The sequence below is a fragment of the Rattus norvegicus genome, chromosome 1 (assembly GCF_021556685.1).
Source record: "Rattus norvegicus strain SHRSP/BbbUtx chromosome 1, alternate assembly SHRSP_T2T, whole genome shotgun sequence".
Taxonomy (NCBI): Eukaryota; Metazoa; Chordata; class Mammalia; order Rodentia; family Muridae; genus Rattus; species Rattus norvegicus.
In genome coordinates, this window is record NC_141534.1 from 107,678,616 (window position 1) to 107,701,475 (window position 22,860).

The 22,860-nt window shown below is 50.7% G+C and overlaps 1 protein-coding gene across 3 annotated transcripts in view; it reads right to left on the minus strand.

Moving 5' to 3' along the window:
• Abcc6 (ATP binding cassette subfamily C member 6) overlaps positions 1-22,860 on the minus strand; it is a 54,235-nt gene that overhangs the window by 25,866 nt on the left and 5,509 nt on the right. For 2 of the 3 annotated variants that reach the window (XM_087593682.1, NM_031013.1), the window contains 12 exon segments: positions 19,188-19,313; positions 18,944-19,072; positions 16,707-16,832; positions 15,442-15,503; positions 14,706-14,837; positions 14,018-14,197; positions 12,519-12,696; positions 10,807-10,968; positions 7,205-7,297; positions 4,083-4,286; positions 3,766-3,912; positions 74-161 (listed from right to left, as the gene is read on the minus strand). In XM_087593682.1, coding sequence (XP_087449808.1) covers positions 74-161; positions 3,766-3,912; positions 4,083-4,286; positions 7,205-7,297; positions 10,807-10,968; positions 12,519-12,696; positions 14,018-14,197; positions 14,706-14,837; positions 15,442-15,503; positions 16,707-16,832; positions 18,944-19,072; positions 19,188-19,241 — 1,555 coding nt within the window. In that variant the 5' untranslated portion in view covers positions 19,242-19,313. 3 annotated transcript variants of the gene reach the window in all.

A 22,860-nucleotide genomic window follows, 5' to 3' on the forward strand; every position in this document is an offset into this window, starting at 1 on the left:
GGTGACATGACGGTGAGATCTACATTGCATATGATGTCTTCGTCCCCCTCCCCCTGCCCATCTCAGCACTCACAGCATCTGGAGGGACTCAAGACCATGCCATTGGGGTCTACTTCTTCCAGGCACAGGAAAGCAGCTAGGCGGTCAAAGGACACCCGAGCCTGGAGATACGAGAGTGGGCTAGTCACCAGATTAGAAGGGCTTTCTGAGCACCTAGCTCAAACTTTGCATTTGTTAGGTGCTGGGATGTCTGTAGGTCATAGAAAACAATGACCTCGACATGGGTGGGGGCTTCTCTGCTTCTCAATCCCAAACAGAGAGACTGGAACAAACCAGCTACCTCCAACTAAGTCCTGTAGCAGCACCCAGCAACCATGTGGAGTAACTTCCAACTCTGTCCACTAGGGGTGCTCTTGAGCACCCATTGCACACCTACACTTGGTGACTGGAGGTGATCATTGCAATACAGTAGCCTGGAACTGAGGAGATAGCTCAGTGGGACGAAGTGCTCGCTGTGCAAGTATAATGTCCTGGGTTCAAATCCCCAGAGCCCATGTAAAATCTGGTCATGGCAGTTCATGTCTGTCATCCCGACATTTGGAGAGTGGAGACTCCCCGAGCTTTCTGGCCAGGCAGTCTGGTCAAATGGTAAACTCTGGGTTCAGTGAGAGACTCTGTCTCAAAAACTAAAGTGGGGTAGAGAGAAGGATAACTAGCACTAAGGATTTTTTTAATGAAAAAAAAAAAACCCTGCTATTTTAGAAGCTTCCATGCATGTATGCATAAAGGTACATGTGTATACGATTTAATTGGAGTTACCCTGCACAAGGGATAATGCTTCTGTCATAAACCATTAGTAAGATGCCTAGTGTCAGATGTGGGATACCACACCTCTGACCTAGAGAGATCCCTAAAACAACAGTTGCTCTCAGTGCCCACCAGAGTTTGATGGTAAGACCTGAAGGCACAGCATACTTTGGTCACAGGGCACGGAGAAACCAAGTCGGTGCTGATTGGGCAGCTTCCTCCCTGCTGGTGTACCAGAGAGGTGCTCCGCAGGCTGCTAGTGTGGAAAGTTACCGACTCTCTTACCTAGCTATGAACCCTGTGAGCTCCGATGACTGTCATGGAAGGATGTGCCCATGCGCAGTCGTGGTGTGCACGTTATTGGGTAAGGTTTTCTGTTGGATTTCAGGCCTGCTCCACTGGCGGAAATGCACATCTGGTACTATAAGTCTGGCCAATAACCCATGGTTGGGGAGCTTACAGGCTGTGGGAGTGAACCTACTATTATTGTGTTACCAATGGACTTCATATTAAACTGTCTTCTAAGTGTGTGACTCCATGCCTTACGTTAGCGGAAATCTCAGACCTTGGTTCATGCAGAGACTTGCACCTAGTCGGAGTGCGGATAAGAATTGTCTGCAAAGAGCTCGCCTACAGATGCGACTTGCGTCCCACACCCCCTTTCTCCAAGGCTCAGCCAACGTCATGGAAGAGGGAGCAGGAAGACTGTAAGAGCTAGAGGTCAGGAAGGACTCAAGGGAGACAGTGTCTGGGGGACGCCGCATGACTGCTGCTTGTGAACTCACAGCAGCCGTGGCTGCCTGCTCAAGACCTAGTTGGTCAACCTAACATGGCCAAGGAAGGGACTTGTGAGCCCCCATGTCTAGCCAAGGAGCTATGGATGATTAATAACTTCTGAGGGAAGGCAGGTGTGTTGGTTAGTTTATGTCACCTTGCCATAAGCTAGAGTCATTTGGGAAGAGGGACTCTCAATTGTGAAAACATCATGAAACTGTAGGCCTGCAGGCAAATCTGCAGAACATTTTGTTGATTAATGGTTAATGTGGGAGAGCCCTGTCCATTGAGGGTGGAGCCGCCCCAGCCAGGTAATTCCGAGCCAGGTAACAGGAAAAGAGGCTGAGCAAACCAGACAGCACTTCCCCACAGCTCTGCAGCACTTCCTGCCTTGAGTTCCTGTCCTGCCTTCTCAAGATAAGGACTCACAAGCTGTCAGGTGAAATAAACAGTTTCCTCCCCAAGTTGCTTTTGGTTGTGGTGTTTTATCACAGCCACAGAAACCCTGACTAACACAGTTTACTCAAGGGTGTGGCTTCAGGTAGGTCCGAGGATGGCCCCACACTCAGCAGCACATGCTCAGTGCAAATCAGACCCAGTGGGTTATAAAAAGAGAGAAACCGGGGCTGGGGATTTAGCTCAGTGGTAGAGCGCTTACCTAGGAAGCGCAAGGCCCTGGGTTCGGTCCCCAGCTCCAAAAAAAAGAACCAAAAAAAAAAAAAAAAAAAAAAGAGAGAAACCACAAAGTTGGGAGTGGATAGGGAGTGGATTTGAGAGGAGTTAGGGGGAGAGTGGGCGTGAACACGATCAAAACACACTGAGATTCTCAAAGAATAAAAAAGTTAATACTAAAAAGTAAGGCGGAGAGTAGGAGAGGAAGACATCGGACATCGACCTCTGGCCAGTGTTTCACACACACCACACTCAAACAACACACACATACAACACACACCACACTCACACAGCACACACATACATACACACACTCACACATACTCCACATACATATATACATACACACATTCACTCACACAACACACACATACTCCACACATATAACACACACACATACACATCTCACACTTTCTCACACACACACATGCACACATACATATATACACACCACACTCACATAACACACTCACACAGCACAATATGTACTCACACACGTACACACACACACACACTCCACACACATCATACTCACACAACACTCATACACACTCACACGCATATACACTCACACACATACACATACATATACACTTACACACACTCACACGCACATACACACCACACTCACCCCACACACAACCTGCACACACATACACACACACCATACTCACACTACACACACCCCACACTCACACAACACATACACACTCACACACACAGATACACACACTCACACACATACACAGTCTTACAACATAACACTCATACAGACATACATACTCACACACACACACATATACACACTACCACACAATACACAAACACATACACTCATAAACACTCACATATACATACACACTCACACAGATACACATTCACACACACTCATACACACACAACACACACATACATACTCACACTCACATACACAATACTGTCTTCACATAGCACACACACCCTACACTCATACAACACACACATACACACTCATACACACAAATACACACACATACATACCACACTCTCACACATACCACACTCATATAACACACATGTGCACACTCATGCACACAGATATACACATACATACCACACTCGCACACATATGTACTACACTCATACAACACACTCATACAACACACAACACACACACTCACACACAAACACACATGCCAGAAGACAGAGGAGGAGAAAGAAGAGGAAGAGAAAGAGGAGGGGAGGAGGAAGAGGGTTCGAGGAGGAGGAAACAGTTCAATCATTCACTCTTCCTCCTTTTCAGCAAGTCCCAGGATATGAGTCGGCAAAGACAAAAGGCAGAGAAAAAAAAGTCCCTCCCCTCTCAAGGAGGGGCCCAGGATGAGTTCCTGACTGTAAAAGTGACACATTCTCCAGGATGTTTGCTGAGGTTTCCCTCACTTCTGACGTCGGGCTGTCCTCTAGCCCTCTCCCTCCCCGTCGTTGCTGACAGTGGGCAGGCGTGATGACTCCTGGACCCTCCTGGACCCTCACCTGAACGAGGCAGTGCACAGAGAAGGGGAGGAAGGCCTGGGCTTTGTTAAGGATGCTGAGCACCGTGAGCGTCACAAACGCCTTCTCCGCATCCATGGCGTTGTCCTCTGCCACCAGGGTGTGGACAGCAAACACAACCAGCGCCACCTGTTGAGGCACAAGGGTGGCACTGAGCCTGCTGCCCGTTCCGGGTGGGCAGAGCCCACTGAGGTGTCTCTGCGGTCCATGAGATGCGATGCTGCTGGCACCCGCTCTCCACCCCAGGCACGTCCTCTCCCAACCCTCTGGCATCTGCAGTGAGCCCAGAATGACGTCACCAGAAATGTAGACACTTGGAAGGACACGAGAGACACAGAGAAGAGGAAGGCGGAGGTCTTCAGGGCACCTAGCTCCTGGCCCCGGATATGCAGGAGTCGCTCCAGGAAGGCACACTCCCAGCCGTGGGACTTGATGGTTCTCACAGTTCTGAGCATGGAGCTGGTGAGCCGTGCTCGGGAGGCCTTCTGCCTCATCTGTTCTTCCTGAGACAGGGAAGAGGAGGCAAGAGAGAGACCAGCCTGGAATTCTCCATCTCTGTGGACCCTGCGGTTGCTCTGCCACAAACCCTGCAGATTCTTTCTCCAAGCCACACACTAGCCCAGCATCTCTGCCAGGGTCCTGAGCTACACCACCCACACCCTGGGCCTTCACTCCTCCCAGAGCTGTCCCAGCCCCCTGAGCCCACTATCCCTGTGCCAATCAGAAGCCCCCATGGGAGTGATGGTGTTACCAGGAAGGTTTTCTGGAGGGATGGGTGTACTTGAACTAGATCTTAATGAGGAGAACAGGAAGCTACAGGCAGCTGGAGTAGGTAGATATACGAGGGGGACCTTCAGAGAGGGAACAGTAGGACTCAAAAGAAATCCAGGGAGACCGCAGGAAAGGGACACAGAGAACTGGGTTCTTCAGGAGAGGGGAGACTGCAGCAGGCAGGGCTTTGAGGTCAGGCGGAAAAGTTTAGGGTTTCAAGTTCCATGCAAGAGTCTATGGGGCAGCTGTGGACAGAGTCTTTGAGGTCACTCAGAGAGTGGCCAACCTGGTCAGCAAGGGGAAAGACAGCATGGACGTCTGCTGGGAAGGTATCCAGGGACCTGCAGAAGCAAAAATGGGGAGGTGGAGTGCTTCATACTTGCATATGAAGAGGGCAGGAGGGCTGGTGAGGTCGCAGAGTGGAGTGAGGTGCTTAAGGAGCTGCGTGACAGTGGAAGGTGGGTGACAGTGGAGGGTGGGTGACAGGGAGGGTGGGTGACAGGGAGGGTGGGTGACAGGGAGGGTGGGTGACAGGGAGGGTGGGTGACAGTGGAGGGTGGGTGAGAGGGAGGGTGGGTGACAGTGGAGGGTGAGTGACAGGGAGGGTGGGTGACAGGGAGGGTGGGTGAGAGGGAGGGTGGGTGAGAGGGAGGGTGGGTGAGAGGGAGGGTGGGTGAGAGGGAGGGTGGGTGAGAGGGAGGGTGGGTGAGAGGGAGGGTGGGTGACAGTGGAGGGTGGGTGACAGGGAGGGTGGGTGACAGGGAGGGTGGGTGACAGGGAGGGTGGGTGACAGGGAGGGTGGGTGACAGTGGAGGGTGGGTGAGAGGGAGGGTGGGTGACAGTGGAGGGTGAGTGACAGTGGAGGGTGGGTGACAGAGAGGGTGGGTGACAGGGAGGGTGGGTGAGAGGGAGGGTGGGTGACAGTGGAGGGTGGGTGACAGGGAGGGTGGGTGACAGGGAGGGTGGGTGACAGGGAGGGTGGGTGACAGTGGAAGGTGGGTGAGAGGGAGGGTGGGTGACAGAGAGGGTGGGTGACAGGGAGGGTGGGTGAGAGGGAGGCTGGGTGACAGTGGAGGCTGGGTGCCAGGGAGGGTGGGTGCCAGGGAGGGTGGGTGACAGGGAGGGTGGGTGCCAGTGGAGGCTGGGTGCCAGTGGAGGCTGGGTGACAGGGTGGGTGGGTGACAGAGAGGCTGGGTGACAGGGAGGGTGGGTGACAGTGGAGGGTGGGTGACAGTGGAGGGTGGGTGCCAGTGGAGGCTGGGTGACAGGGAGGCTGGGTGACAGGGAGGGTGGGTGACAGGGAGGGTGGGTGACAGTGGAGGGTGGGTGACAGGGAGGGTGGGTGACAGGGAGGCTGGGTGACAGTGGAGGGTGGGTGACAGTGGAGGCTGGGTGACAGTGGAGGGTGGGTGACAGGGAGGGTGGGTGCCAGTGGAGGCTGGGTGACAGTGGAGGCTGGGTGACAGGGCGGGTGGGTGACAGGGAGGATGGTTGAGACAGTGAAGAAGGGCAAGTTCATTTACCTCCATTTTCCTGAACACTCTACTCACCTTTCATCAGTCTGCTACACAGTCCAGGTTGGCCCCAAACTAACTATCCTCCTGTCTCAGCCTCTATAATACTGGGATGATGGATCTATACTATATCTATCTATCTATCTATCTGTCTGTCTATCTATCTATCTATCTATCTATCTATCTATCTATCTATCTATCTATTATCTATCTGTCTGTCTATCTATCTATCTGTCTGTCTATCATCTATCTTTGAGATTGTTTCTCACTAGTAGTCCTGGCTGGCCTGGAACTTGCTATGTAAACCAGGCTAGCCTCGAACTCACAAAGATCCCCCATATCTGCCTGCTGCATGTGGGGTTAAAGGTGTGCACCACCACACCCTGCTCAATGGCTTTTGTTTTCACATTTATTTATTTATTTATTTATTTATTTATTTATTTATTTATTTATTTATTTTTGTACACGCATAAGCATGTGCGTGCCACAGTGGCATTAAGAGGTCAAGGGACCACTTTCCAGAGTTGGTTCTCTCTGTCCACCATGTGGGTCGTGGTATCAAATTCAGGTGGTCAGGCTTGTGAGCAAGCGTCTCTCTCTGCTGAGCCATCTCACCAGTCCCTATGGTGCACAAATGCCATCTACTGCCCCAGACGCTGAGCCTGCCTCTATTCTCAGTGCTTCGAGGCTTCTAGTCTTATGGCTGTGAGCTCTCTACTGGAAGTGTTATAGAAATAAAATCTGCCGACAAAGGAGACTGCGCTCGAAAGACTGAGTGTGGCTGTGTGAGGAAGCAGAGTTTGGTGAGGGAGAGAGGAAGGCAGCATGGTAAAGTGACAGAGGCCATGGTGGGGTCTTAGGCTTCGACACTGAGCCACATCAGCAAAGGAGGTTTGGTTTCCTTGGCTGCCACAGGTCCCTCTGGCTGAGTGTGGAGGGGGGCAGAGACAGGAGTCACTGAAGGACAATAGCTTGGGGACATTCTAGAAGGAACAGAGGCTTGTCCAAGGGGCATGGTGATACCACAGAAGCACAAGGACAGACCTATAGTCCCTTCTTGCCTGTCCCTGTCTCTGTCACTGACCAGACACTGGTCGTTCCTCTGCCCAGGGCGTCTGCATTCCCAAATGCCAAACCTGATGGAAGCTCCTCTTCTTGGTAATGAAGAAGTTCAGGGGGAGAAGGCTCAGGAAGACAGCAACGGCTGTGAGGGCAGAGGGCCCAAGGAGCTGGGGACAGAAGGCAGGGTGTCATAAGACCCCGCGTGTTTTGGTCGCCCCACTTCCCTGTGTGCCACTGTGCCTGGCTTTTTCTATAGCTCACGGGGGTCTCCACTTGGGTCCTCTTGTCTGCTAAGTAAGCACTTCGTTGGCTCCCTATCCCTGCTCCTTTAAAATGATTATTTATTGAGGTGACATGGTCACAGCACGCATGTGGAGGTCAGGAGATGATGCTGCAGGGTCAGTTCTCCCTTTCACTTTTCTATGGACCCCAGGACACAGCTTGGTCCTCAGTATTGCGTCCTCCGACTGCAAGCACTGTAATTTGCCCCCTGAGCCATTTTGCCAGCACACTCTATGTTGCTGAGACTGACCTGAAAACCCCGATCCTCTGCCCCCCACCTCCTAAATTCATCTATTACAGGCACGTGCTGCCACACCCACCTCTCAGGGCTCACTATGAATCTAGCCTTCATCTCATCTCTCAGTAGGGCGTCACCAGATTAACAAACAAATCCACTGAGAGACACATCCAGAGCATGTCAAATATAGAGGCGAATGCTAGCAGCAAACCACTGATCTGACAACGGGACCCCCGTTGGAGGAATCAGAGAAAGGGCTGAAAGAGCTGAAGGGGCTTGAGACCCCATATGAACAACAATGCCAACCAACCAGAATTTCCAGGGATTAAACCACTACCCAAAGACTATACATGGACTGACTCTGGGCTCCAACCTCATAGGTAGCAATGAATAGCCTAGTAAGAGCACCAGTGGAAGGGGAGGCCCTTGGTCCTGCCAAGGTTGGACTCCCAGTGTAGAAGAATGTTTCGGGGAGATAAGGGGGTGGAAACACCCTATGGGGAAGGGGGAGGAGATAGGGATAGGGGCTTATGGATAGGAAACTGGGAAAGGGAATAACATTTGAAATGTAAACAAACAAATAAAACAAACAAACCCAAACAAATCCACACAGTTGAGGTTTCCGAGGGGTGTGTGTGTGTGTGTGTGTGTGTGTGTGTGTGTGTGTGCGTGTTTAGTGTAAGAATGTCTGCTGCAATATTGGAGACATGGTTACACTGAACGGTTATTCGGTTTATTTAAAATGTCACATTTAACTGGACACCTGTGTTTTGTTACTCTCTCCCACCAGCTTCAAAACACCAGCCTTTGGTCTAGTTACCTGCAAGATATGGTGGTGGGGACAGGCTAAATGCTTTCTAAAGTAAAGTCCTATCCTGCTTTTCTGAGATTTCCTCCACCCCAACTCCAGTTTCTCTCTAGGCCCGTAGGAACTCTGGTCTCGGGACTAAAGTGGGCCAGTTTGGTTTATTCATGCGACTATTCCGCCACCTAGTGGCTCAATGGAGAACTGCCCTGAAAGCCACTGGCAGCCTTGAGAACACTCTTAAGGAAAATAAGGTCACCCTCCAGGGCCCGCTCATCATCTCAAATATTTTCATTTAGCCATAGCACCTCCAACCCACCATCTTAGTAAGCCTGGGGCAGCATGGTGGTCCTCTGGTGCCAGGGCAGAGGCAGTGTGCAGGGCGTTACCTGCAGCTACTGAGGTCTCTGACTGCTATCAGCCTCGGCCTGCTCAGTTTTTCATCAGGCCCTTCTTCCTTCCCTGTCTCTTCTGTGGTAACAGGCAGCTTTTCAACACTGCACACAGGCACTGCTGGATGCCTGTGTATGCTTGCTGACCACCTACTGTGCGTAAGCCTTGGAATATCCAAATGTCAGTGTTCACAAATAGAACTCTAGCTGGGTGGGACAGCTCACTGTAATGATGGCAGGTACTCCTGCGGCTGAGGCAGGAGAATCACAAACACCATCCTGTCTGTACAGCAAGGCCAGCTTCTTAGTGAGACCTTGCCTTGAAATTAAAAATATATATTAAATAAATATTTATATATAAACATCATATATAAACATATTTATATAATATAAATATATAATATATATAAATATAATTTTTTTTAAGGACCAAAGATGTAGCTCAGTGGAAAACTGCCTGCGTGGCATATACGAGGCACCACAGAGGTAAATAAGGAAGCATTCAATGGTGGTCAGTGATCATGGCGATGGCTCCCCTCACACATCAGACGAACAGCGCTATAGCAAGTGGGTGCGGGGTACCGTTCACAGTGTCTTAGACACACAGCCTGGGCATCCCTAAGTTGGAAACTAAGTGCTCCAGACTCTGAGAGGCTTTGAGCACCAACACGATGCCACAGTGGGGAATTCATGCCTCCTCTCACCCTGGGCCACGGGCACAATGCAGGGCTGTTAAAAACGTTGCTCAAAATGCCCTCTGGGCTACCCCAATAAGGTGCCCACAAACCACATATGATTTTCTTGTTAGACTCAGGTTGTATCCTCAAGCTCTCAAATGCACTTCTACCATTCCAGAATCCAAATCCAAAGCCCCACTGGACCCACGTGACCAGACAGAGGCTACGCAACCTCTGTCAGCTTGTCTGGGGCTCACCCCTGTAGGACCAGGAGCCTGCTTCTAGTTATCCTCTGTTCTTGGAACTAAGGAATTGTAGCACAGAGAAGGTGAGTTAGCAGTGTGAAGTTTAACAGCAAGTAAATGGTAAGAGCAAGATTTAAACCCAGGCAGCAGTCCATACACAGCCAGAGCCTATGATAATAATGATAGTGATAATAGTAGTAGTAGTAGTAGTAGAAGTAGTAGTAGTAGTAGTAGTAGTAGTAGTAGTAGTAGTAGTAGTAGTGGTAATAGTAATAGCAGATGCTTTTGTACCGTGAAGCAAAAGGAAGGAAAGCGTCCCGGCTATGCTTTCTGCGCGTGGTGGTGATTCTTCCCCAGCACTATGTTTTAGCCTTTCATTGGTGAGCATGCTTCAGTGACATCAATCACTCCAAAACATAATGGATTCACCTACTGAGTTCCCCGAGAACCCACTGACACTTGGCAGTAGTAAGGATCACATCTGGATGGGCACACCCCTGTAATTCTGGCACTCAGAAGGTGGAGGCATTAGGATAGAAGCTCAAGGCTAGCCTCGGCTATGGCGTGAGTTTGAGGCTATAGCCAGGGTTACACAAGGTCTTGCCTCAAAAAAAAAAAAAAAATCCAAACCCCCAAACTGAACCAAACTAAAACTCCAGAGTGAATCCATCGACATTAGCATTTTGAGAAAGAGAGAGAACTAAGTGCTGGAGGGGGCTAGCCTGGGCTTGAACTTCAGTCAAGGCCTCTCTAAGACTCTTCATTTTATGTCAACTTGCACTGTGCAGATGGAGACTGGGTTTAGGGAGGAGCAGGAGGAGCAGGAAGAGAAGGAGGAGGAGGAGAAGGAGGAGGAGGAGGAGGAAGAGGAGGAGGAGGAAGAGGAGGAGGGAGAGGAGGAGAAGGAGGAGGAGGAGGAGAAGGAGGAGGAGGAAGAGGAGGAGGAGGAGGAAGAGGAGGAAAGAAAGGAAGAAAGGACCAGAAGAGCCAGAAGGAAGAGGATACATAAGCCCAGACCCACTTCTCCTACTCCATACCTGCCACAGGTAGACAAAGCACACAATGATCCACAGGAAGAGCAGCCACAGCCCGTTGAGGTGGAGGATGCTCTCGACCAGCCGCTGTACGTCCACTGACACCAGGTTGACCACGTCCCCTGCTGCACTGGACTTTCTGGAACCACTGGACAGGACCAGGACCTGGGCAGGTGAGAGGAGGAGGGACACGAGAGGAGGGAGGAATGGGAGTAGGCACTGAGTGCAGGCCCAACCTCAGTTTACCACCTATGCAGGGAACCTGTAAACTTTCCCAAGCTAACCTCCCGGGGTTGGGCATGAGGATCTGGGGAGACACGTTAGTGAAAATTACAAAAAGCTAGATCCTGGGTGATCTGGGCTCATTTGTCCAGTGCTAGGGATGCCCCTGTCTGTGCTGAGAGCGGCCTCCTCTCCCCAGATATCAGGGGCAGATACAGGCTACACTGCGCTGAGCTCTCCCCTGGATGCTGGGGTGACTGCAACTAGGCCTGTGGTATGTTGCATGGTAACAGTTGTTAAAAGGTGAAAAGTGATCCCGGAATCAATGCTGTACCTATTTTACAGCTAAGAAAACTGAGGCCCAGAGAACTGACTTGCCCTGAGTCAGAGCCAGAGCCAGAGACCCATAGGCTAGGAATTCAGGATCCCTAAGGCACGACACAGGTGGGACAGGGTGTTAGATTCTCCCAGCCAGAGCTTCCTGAGCATCCCTGGCTCCAGTGCCTTTCCCTGGTGGCTTCTAATTTGTCTGCTGCTGAGGTCACAGGACCCCTAAGCACGATGGACCCTGGCTCTTCTTGCTGCTCTGTACTGTGTGAGAGTTAGTGTGACCCAATGTGTAGGACTCGCCACTCAGCAAGTCTTCACAGAGGGCTGGCTGCAGCCCCACCCACGGGGACTCCCCGCCCATGCTGCCTCCTGAGAACTTCAGAGATTGCTGGCACAGTTGGAGTCTGAGTGACAGAAGCTGAGTTCAAAGATGTTTATAGTTCATTTCAATGACAGCCATGCCAAGTGCCAAGAAGGTGTCTCCCTGGGGGTCAGGCTAGTCAGACCTCTTCTGAGGATCAAAGGCTGCCTTGTTTCCTCTGGTGCTCAAAGGAAGTCAGTCACAGAGACTCGCGGGGGATATAAGCATCCTGGTGGGAATGCAGATTATCCTGTGTCTCCTCCCTTGTACTAACAGGCTACAGAAACAATGGATATCTGGAAACTGCCATTTCCCTAGGAGCCTTATGCAGGGAGAAGGAAAACGTTGTAGCCTGGTGCCAGAGAGGAACTTGTCTTTGGGAGTGATCTCACAGTGCCCTGACAACCTGCCAGAGACAGGGGCACCCCCAGCTAGAACTGCACAGCTATGAGTACCTCTTAGCCTCTACTTAAATCTAAACCCCACAGTCAGGATTCCAGAGAAGAACTTAGGGGGAATCACTGTCCCTTGCCTGTTTAATCGACGGATTAGGGAAGGTACTCAGCCCGGGGTTAGGGCCTGGGGCCAGGCTCTGACCCTAATAATTCTAGTAACAATTTGTTCTCAGTGAGGCCAAGGAGCCACAGTCATCAGACATCACTCGGAGGTCTCACTATGGGATGAGAGATGGAAGAGATATGGTTGGAGAAGTCTCAGGGCCAGATCACACAGAGGGTTAAGCAGGGAGGTAGGAGGACAGGAGACAGCCCAGGATGCTCACACGCCTGCCCTTGGCGCTCACCTTTCTGTACACCAGGCCAGTGATGGCTGTTCGCAGCCTCATCTGCAGGACCTTGACTCTGTACATGTACTGCTGTTCAAACAGTGTCTGTAGGCAGGCCGACAAGAACATCAGCACAGCCAGGAGCCAGCCCGTCCAAGCCGAGGACTCGAGGTCGCCCATGAACTCCAGAAACAGACTGGGGTGCAGAAAGAGGGGCAGGCAGTGAGGCCTAAGTCATCTGGGTGCAGGGTCATTGGGGGTGGCGACTGACTGGACGAATGGCTGCAAACACTTCTGTCCACGGTTCTTTTCCATGTGACTTTTTTTTCTTTTTGAAACAGGGTGGGGGTGAGGACCACGTAGCCCAGGCTGGCCTCAAACTCACTATGAACCCCATGATCCTCCTTTCTGAGTGCTAAGGATACAGGCATGTAGGGGCTAGGGGATCAAACCCACAGCTTGGTTGACAAACGCTTTACCAACTGACCAACAAACCAAGCTGAAACCCTCTCCTGGTTTAGCACTAGTTGGGGGTTGGACTCATTTTGTGCTTCAGGTCTTAAGCTGTGATCCTCCTGCCTCAGGCTCTTGGGTGCTGTCATCACACATACCCACATGAGGCCTGGCTTTACTTTCTATTTTGAGACAAGGTTTTAGTAAGTGACATAGGCTGACCTAGAGCCCATGGTGTAGCCCAGGCTGGCCTAGAACTTGCAATCTTCCTCCTTTAACCTCTTGAGTAAGAATGACGGCTCTTCACCTGCCAAGCCTGGCTCTACAATCCACCTCTTGAACCTGGACTGGCTACCAGTTTTGGCTGTTCAGACATAGAAGGTAGTATTTTGCCAACACCAGGGTTTGTGTGTGTGTGTGGGTCTGTGTGAGTGTGTCTGTGTCTGTGTCTGTGTTTGTTTGTGTCTGTGTCTGTGTGTGTCTTTGTGTCTGTGTGTGTCTGTGTGAGTGTGTCTTTGTGTCTGTGTGTGTCTGTGTGAGTGTGTCTGTGTCTGTGTGTGTGTGTCTGTGTGTGTGTTTGTGTCTGTGTGTGTGTGTCTGTGTGTAAGTGTGTGTCTGTGTGTGTGTCTGTGTGTGTGTTTGTGTGTGTGTGTGTGTGTGTGTGTGTGTGTGGTGTGTTATTTTGTCCTGTCTCCCAGGGCCAATAGTGCTTGAACAGGCCTGTCCTAGTCTCTTCGAGGATGGAAATTTCATGGAGCAAAGCCCAGGCGAGACTACTTCAGATGTCTCTGGCCTTCTCAGCCACTGGCCACAAACACTTGAGGGGGCTGATCCATACATCCTGACCAGCTGAGTGTGACTGACCTGTGACTTTAAGCTCTAACCTCGGGGACCATACAGTTCTCTGCCCTCCTGGGATCATTCACACCCCCGCCCCATGTGTCCTCCACCTCCGCAGACTTATTGTGCATGCGCTGTAGTCCTGAGTCCCAGATGTACACACAGAGGCAGAATTCTTCCTCCCAAGATGTCTTTGAAGCAACTCAGCGGGAGCCAGGACCTACCTGAGGAGCTTGGGAACAGCAAACCTGAAGGCATCGCTAATGACCAGGCTGAGGGTCCCCAGCAGGAAAGTGGACCGGAACACACGCCAGATAGCCCTGAGCAGCGGGCCCCGCTGGCTCCTCTCTGGCTGCAGGAAGGCCTCTGTCTCGGGGGTCCCCATACCACTGTGCCCTTTGTGCCTGGTAGAGAGGAAATGTGGGCACGGGGCCTGAGTTACACTCGGTGGCTGCAGCAGACAATCAAATTCTGCCAAATATGATGATTGTTGATGTTTTGAGACGAGGTCACTCTGCGGCCCTGGTTGGCCTTGAACTCAGAGCACTGCTAGGAGCTCTGGTAGGATGTGGGGGTGACATAGAGGCCCTGGATGCCAGGTGAGCACTGCAGGGTCTCAGATGGGGACTGCTTGGGGCCCTTCCTCCATGATCCCTCATTTTAGGGTGTTGAAGAGAATCCCCCATTAAAATCTCTGTTTAGATCAAACAAAGCACTCTGGGAAGAAGTGTTCCTTGAGTTCAGTGATCAGTTAGAGGTTGGTGGGAACAAATGACAGATTGGGCGCATGCTGGGGGAACGGAAGCAGGACCAGGTGTACTAGAGGTCAGCTGCTGATGAGGGCTCTAGAGACCAGCCGATGAGTGCTCTTTGCCAGGCTCCAGCTCAAGGTCTGGCTCACCTCCCACTCACCCCGGCAGCTCACTGAAGTTCCTCCTCCATTCTCTTTCCAGCTGGGAAACAAGTTCTTCTGAAGAGTTTTCTCTCTCAAGTGACCAGAGGTCTTTTGGCCCCAGCAGTTTCCTGTAGCCCTTCCATAGCAGTCTGTGAAAGAGGGGTCACCAGAGTAAGTTCTTCCTGCCTTCCCCATGCTCCTTCTTGCTCCCTGCAGGTAGCTGTGTGACACCTGGGAAGCCACCTCTGTTGGGTCTTGAAGGCAGTAGGCTCCCCTGGAGAACCCAGCTATTTTTTTTTTTTTTTGGTTCTTTTTTTCGGAGCTGGGGACCGAACCCAGGGCCTTGCGCTTCCTAGGTAAGCGCTCTACCACTGAGCTAAATCCCTAGCCCCCCCAGCTACTTTTTAAAGACATGGGAAATAAAAATGATTGAATACTTAAGGAACAACTGGCATACTAGGGAAACAGACCCTCTCTGGAGTCAGAAGTTCGGGGTCCAAAAGTTGTTTCAGATCTTTGATCTTTTTAACAACTTGAAGGGGAAGCTCTCGTTTGGTGCTGGGCTGTCTCTCTAGGTCCTGCCAAGTGTCCTCATGAGACAACAAGCAAGCAAGCAACAGGCCACTCTGCAAATAGTTAATTGCCTTGGAGTCCTGGGGGGACAAGCAATGTGACACGGAGTCTAGGTAGGACAGAGAAGGACACAAAACAGAAAGCACATAGGGCACCACCCCAGCCCTACACCTCACTCACCCAGAGGCCCACCAGAACATGGCCTTGGAGGGAAAAGAGGCCTCGGCCTCTGGACATGGATTCTGGAAAAGACAAAAGGCCAGGAGGAACCCAATGTGATGGTGTCTACCAATGTCTCAGCACTTCCGCCGAGGCAGCAAGAAAGAGAGCTTAAGGCCACCCTGGGTACATAGCAAGGCCCCATCCCAGGAGAAGAAAAGACAGCTGGCCTGGGTCTCACAGTCTATAGTGAGTAGGTGGCCAAGGTTAGAAAGACAGAGTGAACATGAGTTTAGTGCTAAAAAAAAAAATGGTAAAGTTTGATGCCTCTTTACCAGAGAGACATCAGTGAACAGAGAACTTCCTGGTAGTTAAGGCAAAAAGGGCTGGAAGGCCAGGCATGGCGATTCATATCTTTGCTTCCAGCAGATCTCTATGAGCTCAAGGTCAACCTGGTTTCCATGTTAAGTTCCAGGTCCTCCACACAGACATAGTGAGACCGAAAGGGCTAGAGGGCTAATGGAGACAATAACTCAAAACAAGAGTTACTCAGAAGAGTGGCCATTATTTTACAGAGACCAAGAAGTTTTCAAATAGTTGGATATGGTAGTAGCTCAGGCCTTTAACCCCAGCTCTCTGAAGGTAGGAAGATCGATGTGGGTTTAAGGCTAGCCTGGACTAAACTAGTGAGTTCCAGGCCACTCTGGACCTCAATATGAAAGCCTACCTTAAAACAACACAAAATGACAACTCAAAGCAGGGGGACCATATTATGGGGCCTAGTGACGGAGTGTATATAGTGTGTGTGTGCGTGCGTGCCTGTGTGTGTGTGTGTGTGTGTGTGTGTGTGTGTTAAAGGGAGGGGGTACTGAGGACTAGAGCTTCCCGTTAGTCCCCCCTTTAGTGTGAGGAATTCCCTCTACACCAATCCACCTCCCATCCCCCAAACTAAGCTGTTCCCATATCCTGATGGACTGACAATCTCTCCAAGTGTGATCCAGGTTAAGCTCCACCTTCTTCCGTTGCTCCTGACAGATACTTTGTCACAGTGACGAGACAGTAATCAATCTACCAGTCATAAGAATGATGTATTCTGTGACTTAGCAGTCCTCCTGCCTTCCCAGTGCTAAGACCATGCTGGACCCCTGTGGTTCAGATTTTGCCAAATGACTAAATGAATAACAACAGGGAAATGCGACTCGTGTTCTAGGCCACATTGCTGTTGTTGCATTGGCAGGAAGGGTTTGAGGGGAGGGGAGGATGCACTGAGTTCAGGACCGACTTACCAATGGCTTGGAGTCTTCCGAGAAGAAGGGTGGCTGGTCTACCAGACAAGACAGCACCAGCTCTGCCACCACCAGGGACAAGCACAGGTAGGTGGCCAGGTGGTGGAGGGGCTCCTGGCGGAAGCTCTGTGGGTGACAGAGAAGCCCCACTGAGCCCAAGAGTGGTGGTCAGAAACAGTGAAGGGGTTCCAAGGTCTGGGCTGAGGCTGGGCATAGTTCTGAGGCCTGGACAATTTCTAGTTGGGAGCCAAGCCCTGGCGCATGAAAGCCTGGTCCTTTGGGCTCACAATATGTGACTGGGTGAGCCACAGTCCCTGGGACAAGAACACAAAGGGCGCTGAGTTTTCTTCCTTTCTCCTTTCTAGCCCTGTGGTGGTTTGAACAAGAATGGCCCCCATGGGCTCACATACTCGGAAGGGTAGTCACCAGGGAGTGGCACTATTTGAAAGGATTAGAAGGATTAAAATGCGTGGTCTTATTGGAGGAAGTGTGTCACTGGGGCTGGGCTTTGAGGTTTCAAAAGTTCATGCCAAGTCCAGAGTCTCTCTCTGCTCCCCACCACGATGACAATGGACTAAACCTCTGAACCTGTAAGCCTACAGTGCATGCTTCTTTTATGAGTTACCTTGGTCTCTTCATAGCAACAGAACAGTAGCCAAGACAAGCCCTGACCTCCCAGTCTCTTCTTTTTTAGCTGATTTCTAAAATATCAGCTCTGCACTGGGTTCTCTGCAATCTCTCACAATGTCCAACCTGCCCTGATCCCCACCGGGCTTTTGTTTTTGAGATTGGTCTCATAGTCTGGGCTAGCCCGGACTCATAGCGATCCTCCTGCATGCAGGGAGTTCAGGTGGGAACCACAACATCAGCTTGTGTTCTGGGTTTGATGTCTTTGTTTCTCAGACACTACTCAAGTGTATCCTAATTCTCCTATGGCCCCCCACCCCCGCACGGCCATTTTTACCACCGTTTCTATTGGAAATGAAGGAAAGGAAGGAAGGGAGGAAGGGAAACGGAGAGGAAGGCTTTCTGTTCATCAGATTGATTATTACAGATGTTTGAAATACAGAGAAATAAATACAGAGGCGTGGGAGCATGGGGGAGAGCGGCAGTGTGAAGAGAGAAATGTACCATGGACATGTCGTATGGAAGGTAATGTACATGTGCCCGTGGAGTGACCTGTGCAAGTGTGCAATGTGTCAACGTGTGTAGACCTGTGTGTGTCTCTGATGTAGTGTGTGTGTGTGTGTGTGTGTGTGTGTGTGTAGGGTGTATGAATATGGTATCTGTGTATATGCGTATGTCATGTGTGATGTATGTATAGGATGCATGTTTGGTGTGTGTGTGTAGGATGTATATGTATAGTGTGTGTGTGTAGGATGTATATGTATAGTGTGTGTGTGTAGGATGTATATGTATAGTGTGTGTGTAGGATGCATATGTATAGTGTGTGTGTGTGTGTGTAGGATGTATATGTATAGTGTGTGTGTGTAGGATGTATATGTATAGTGTATGTGTGTGTGTAGGATGTATATGTATAGTGTATGTGTGTGTAGGATGTATATGTATATGTATGGTATCTGTGTATATGCATATGTGATGTGTGTATGGGATGCATGTTTGGTGTGTGTGTATGTGTGTGTATATGTTTAGGATGCATGTGTGTGATGTATATGGGTGCATGCATGTCTGTTCTTCTGTGATACGTGAATGAAACATACAGATGTGTCAAGAGCGTGAGAGGCGTGTGTCCATGTGGGGATATAAGATCATGGAGATCTGTGTTGCTAAACTATGTCCATTTGACACTGTGGATGGTGGTCATTCAGTTGTGTGGGACAAGCCCATGAGCTTGCAAGTTCAAATCCCCAGCAACTACATACAAATCTCGATGTGGCTCCAGCCCTGTGGAGTGGAGAGACAGGATAACTTTGGCTTACTGGCTGCCGGTCTAGCTCCAGGTTCACTGAGGGACACTGAGTCAAGACAATATAAGGCAGAGGGCAGTAGGTCTAGAGACAGCGCGCCCTCCCCTGGCCTCTGCACACACAGCCATGTAACATTCACATAGGTACATAGCACACACTAAGCATACCGCATCCTACACACGGGCATAATATTCACGTACCAGTTCAAAACAAAGCAAAGTGCACGGAATTGGCGGTGCTAATGGGGGAGGGTGTTGTGTGCGGAAAAGGGTCCGACCCCGACCCACAGGTTCCGCAGGTCGTGCTCACCCCTGCGGAGGCCTGCTGGACAGTGTCGATGGCTGGCACGAGGCAGCAGAGCAGCCAGTACCCGAACAACAACCCAGATGCACGGACCCCCTTCTTTCTCTCCATGTGGATCAGGAAGGTGGCGAAGCTCTGGACAAGAGAGGGTGGAGGGCAGAAGGGGAGGGTCCCACTTTCCTCATCCTCCCACACCAGTGAGAAAGCAGCTCTTGGGAGCGAGCCAGGCCTCTGCATAGGCAGCGGTTACCATGGTGGTGAGCCACACGGTAGGGTGAATGAGAAGCTCTGGGGCCTGGGGCATGCCCCGGTGGATCCTCCAGAGAGGCACGGCCGCGTTGAAGGTGTAGAGAAGGATGAGGGCAAAGCCGAGCACCTGGAGGAAGAGACGGAAGTGAATGCACACTGGAGAAGACCTCGCTTGCAATGCCTGAAGGGGGCTCTGTCAGTGACGTCGCCCATGTGCCATCCCCGCTTGGGAGCCGAGGAGACCCATCCTGACCTCCAACCCTCATGCCATGTTCTTCAGCAGCTCGAGCTGAGCCACGGAGGAAGTGTGTGTGTGTGTGTGTGTGTGTTGTGTGTGTGTGTTGTGTGTGTGTGTTGTGTGTGTGTGTGTTGGGTGTGTGTGTTGGTATGTGTTGTGTGTGTGTTGGGTGTGTGTGTTGGGTGTGTGTGTGGTGTGTCTGTGTGATGTGTGTGTGTGTGTTGTGTGTGTGTTGTGTGTGTGGTGTGTGTGATGTGTGTGGTGTGTGTGATGTGTGTGGTGTGTATGTGTGGTGTGTGTGGGGTGTGTGTGTGTGTTGTGTGTGTGTGTGTGTGTGTGTGTGATGTGTGTGTGTGTGTGTTGGGTGGGTTAGGGTGTGAAGTGAGAGATTCTGGCTAGGCGAAGAGGCATTCCTATGGGTGCCACTGTAGGATGAACGGTCCTGAGGGGCTGCTTCTGCCTTGAGGCAGGAGGTCCTCACTGCCTAAATGCCAGGTTGTTGCTAAACACAAGCCCCAGTGTCAATTGCTCTTAGGAAGGTGATAATGAACGCCCCTGACTGTCCCAGTAGACAGTCACTGATGAAAGTAGCCATGGCAGATGCTTTCCCGGGCAAACCAGCTACAGCTGTGCCACAGTGCAGCTATTAGCTCTCTGCTTCTCTACCCGCATCTGTACTGTCTCCCCTGGCATGGTATTTTGGTGGCCTGTGTGGGGATCTTTCTCCTCTCTTGGCTTGATTTCTTTTCGGCCATATTTGTGGTGTTCAGCTGACTAACCCAGCAACTGAAGGTCTCTGGCTAGGGCAGGTTTCCAGTGAGGCTGAAGGTCTGCAGGCTGGGTCTCCACACCACTGCCACCTGTCACACTTGTCATGGTACAAACTGAGGAGTTCCTTCTGGCCCCCATCCCAAAAGCCTTACTTCCTGTTTGCAATGGGTGGACTCTGGCCAAGGCTACACTTTGGTGGAAACTGAAGGGTCAGGAAAAGGAGGGTGACCAGCTGGAATCTAAGAGGGCAGTGGTCACTCCCCCTCCTTCCAGAAGTCTCCTCACTCCACGATTGCTGTGGTGGGTGGGCAGCAGTAAATGGGCTAGGACAAACCCACAGGCATTGTGAGAACCCCTCTCTCTCCTCCCTCTCCCCTTTCCCTTCTGCCCTTAGCTACCACTGCTCCTCAGAGCAGAGAGGGGGCAGAAGGCATAGCTGACAGTGGTTGAACACAAGCTTTCGTATTTCTGACCAGACTTCCAGGCACACTTCTCTTTCTTATCTTCTGGTTCTTGGTGTTTGTTTGTTTGTTTTTTGTTTTTGTTTTTGACAAAGAGGTTCTCTGTGTAGCCCTGGCTGTCCTGGAACTCCATCTTTAGACCAGACTGGTCTTAAACTCAAGAGATCTACTGCCTCTGCCTCCTGAGTGCTGGGATCAGTGCGTGCCACTGCTGCCCACGCCTGGCTGTCTTCGTTCTTGACTCCCAGTGTGAAGTATGGCTGACTGGTGACAGCTGCTTTCCTAGGCTAGCCTAAGCTAACTTGTGCACACTGTGGGAGTCCCCTTAACGCTTGTTGTCCTGTTTTATCCTGACACTGCCCTGCTAGATCTCCTGCCTCCCATCCAGTCAGTGGAATCTCCCTTTCCTTATGTGAACCCAGCCTGCTCATGTGGGTAATTTAGCCCTGGGTTGTAGATTAGCCTGAGGATTTGTGGCAGACATCTTGGCCATGTGTCAATGGCCCTGTGTAGGAAGGATGTCCCTAGAGAGATGCACCCCAGTTCTTCTATGGGTGAGCAGAATGGTTTATTGACCACAGAGGACACCTTATAGGAGCACCCATTCACAGACCTATCACAGGACATCTTCTGTTTCTCCCAACTCCCCACCGTGCTGTTACTCAACAACTACAACAAATTTTACCCCCAGACTCCACAGAAAAGACATTAAACTGGCTTTGAACTCACAAATCCACCTGCCTCTGCCTCCCAAGTGCTGGGATTAAAGGCGAGCGTCACCACCATCTGGCTTAGAAAGAAACCTTTAAACAACTCAAGGAACAATAAAGGCCTCCTGAGACCCCCAACAAGCAAGCACCTTAGAGTTGAACAGTGTGGAACTGGGGGTCGGGGGCAGTTTGCCTGCAGTTCCAGTGCTGGGGAGGGGGAGGCAGACAGAGCAGAAGTCGAATGTCAGCCTGAGCTACCTAGCAACTTCTGGGCCAGCCTGGGCTATATGAGCTATGCACCTGTCTCAAAACAAACAAACAAACAAACAAACAACAAAAACAAACAAAAACAAACAAAGCAAAAGTCTAAGTAAGTAATCCTAATTTGTTACATTATGTCACAAACACAATTAAGATCCAACCTCCTTTTGGTAAGTTAATAAACGCCGTATGCTGCTCTGACTTACGATATTAATAAGGGGAGTAAAGCAATATAAAAGAGAAATAGGCAGAAGAGAGAAGGACATGAGAGAGAATCTAAGTGTGAGGCTATGTTTCAGGTAAGGAAGGTTATAAAGAACGAATATTGGCTTTGCATAAGGAAGGATTGTGTATGATAAAATTAGATTTTTTCCCCTGAGGTAAAAATGATTTCTTGCTTCCAAAATAAAAAGTGAAAGCTGAGGACAAACCCAAGCCCATGCAGAAGGGCAGGGCAAGACACAAAGGACAAGCCTTCAGGATGGCAGGGGGATGAGGACGAAACGCACTGTCAAGTTCCAGGACATGGACGCACAGCTGAAACATGTCGCTTGGCAGAGCTGGGAGGGGCTCTTCAGATACAGAACTGCTCGTGGCAACCTCACAGAGAACGAACTTAAAGAACAGTTGTTTTGTTTGCTCAAGAATCTTACTTATGTTTTGAAGGAACTTCCTCACTTTTAACTACTTGGGGGGGAAAAACGGTCTTATAAAGCTGTTTCGGTGTTCCACATCACCTAAATATTAAACGAAAGTTAAAACTAAAACCTATTGCTTCCTCTACAATCCTGGGAAAACTCTCCAGAGGGGTCAAAAACCAGAGTTTAGAGACTGGAGCCAATAAGGATAAAGACGGACGGACAGGGAGGGCCAACGAAAGGACAGCTAGAGGAGGCAATCCCTCCTTTAAAAAGGCTCAGGAACTCTGGAAACCATTTCCCCCTCCTGAGCACCAGGCCACAGATGCAAGAGGTTGGGCTCGAACCAGGGCTCACCCCACAAAGAGGCAATGATTAGGGAGAGACATCCCCTGTCCCCTGTGTGTCTAAGGGAAGGCACATGGTGAGCAGAACTGCGTTCCAGCCACAGGTGACGACGTGAGCAGTACAGAGATGAGGAAGAGCACACACACACACACACACACACACACACACACACACACACACACACACACACACGCCATGACCCTTTGCCTGACCTTAACAGCAAATGCTAAAGTGTTAATGTGAGGTT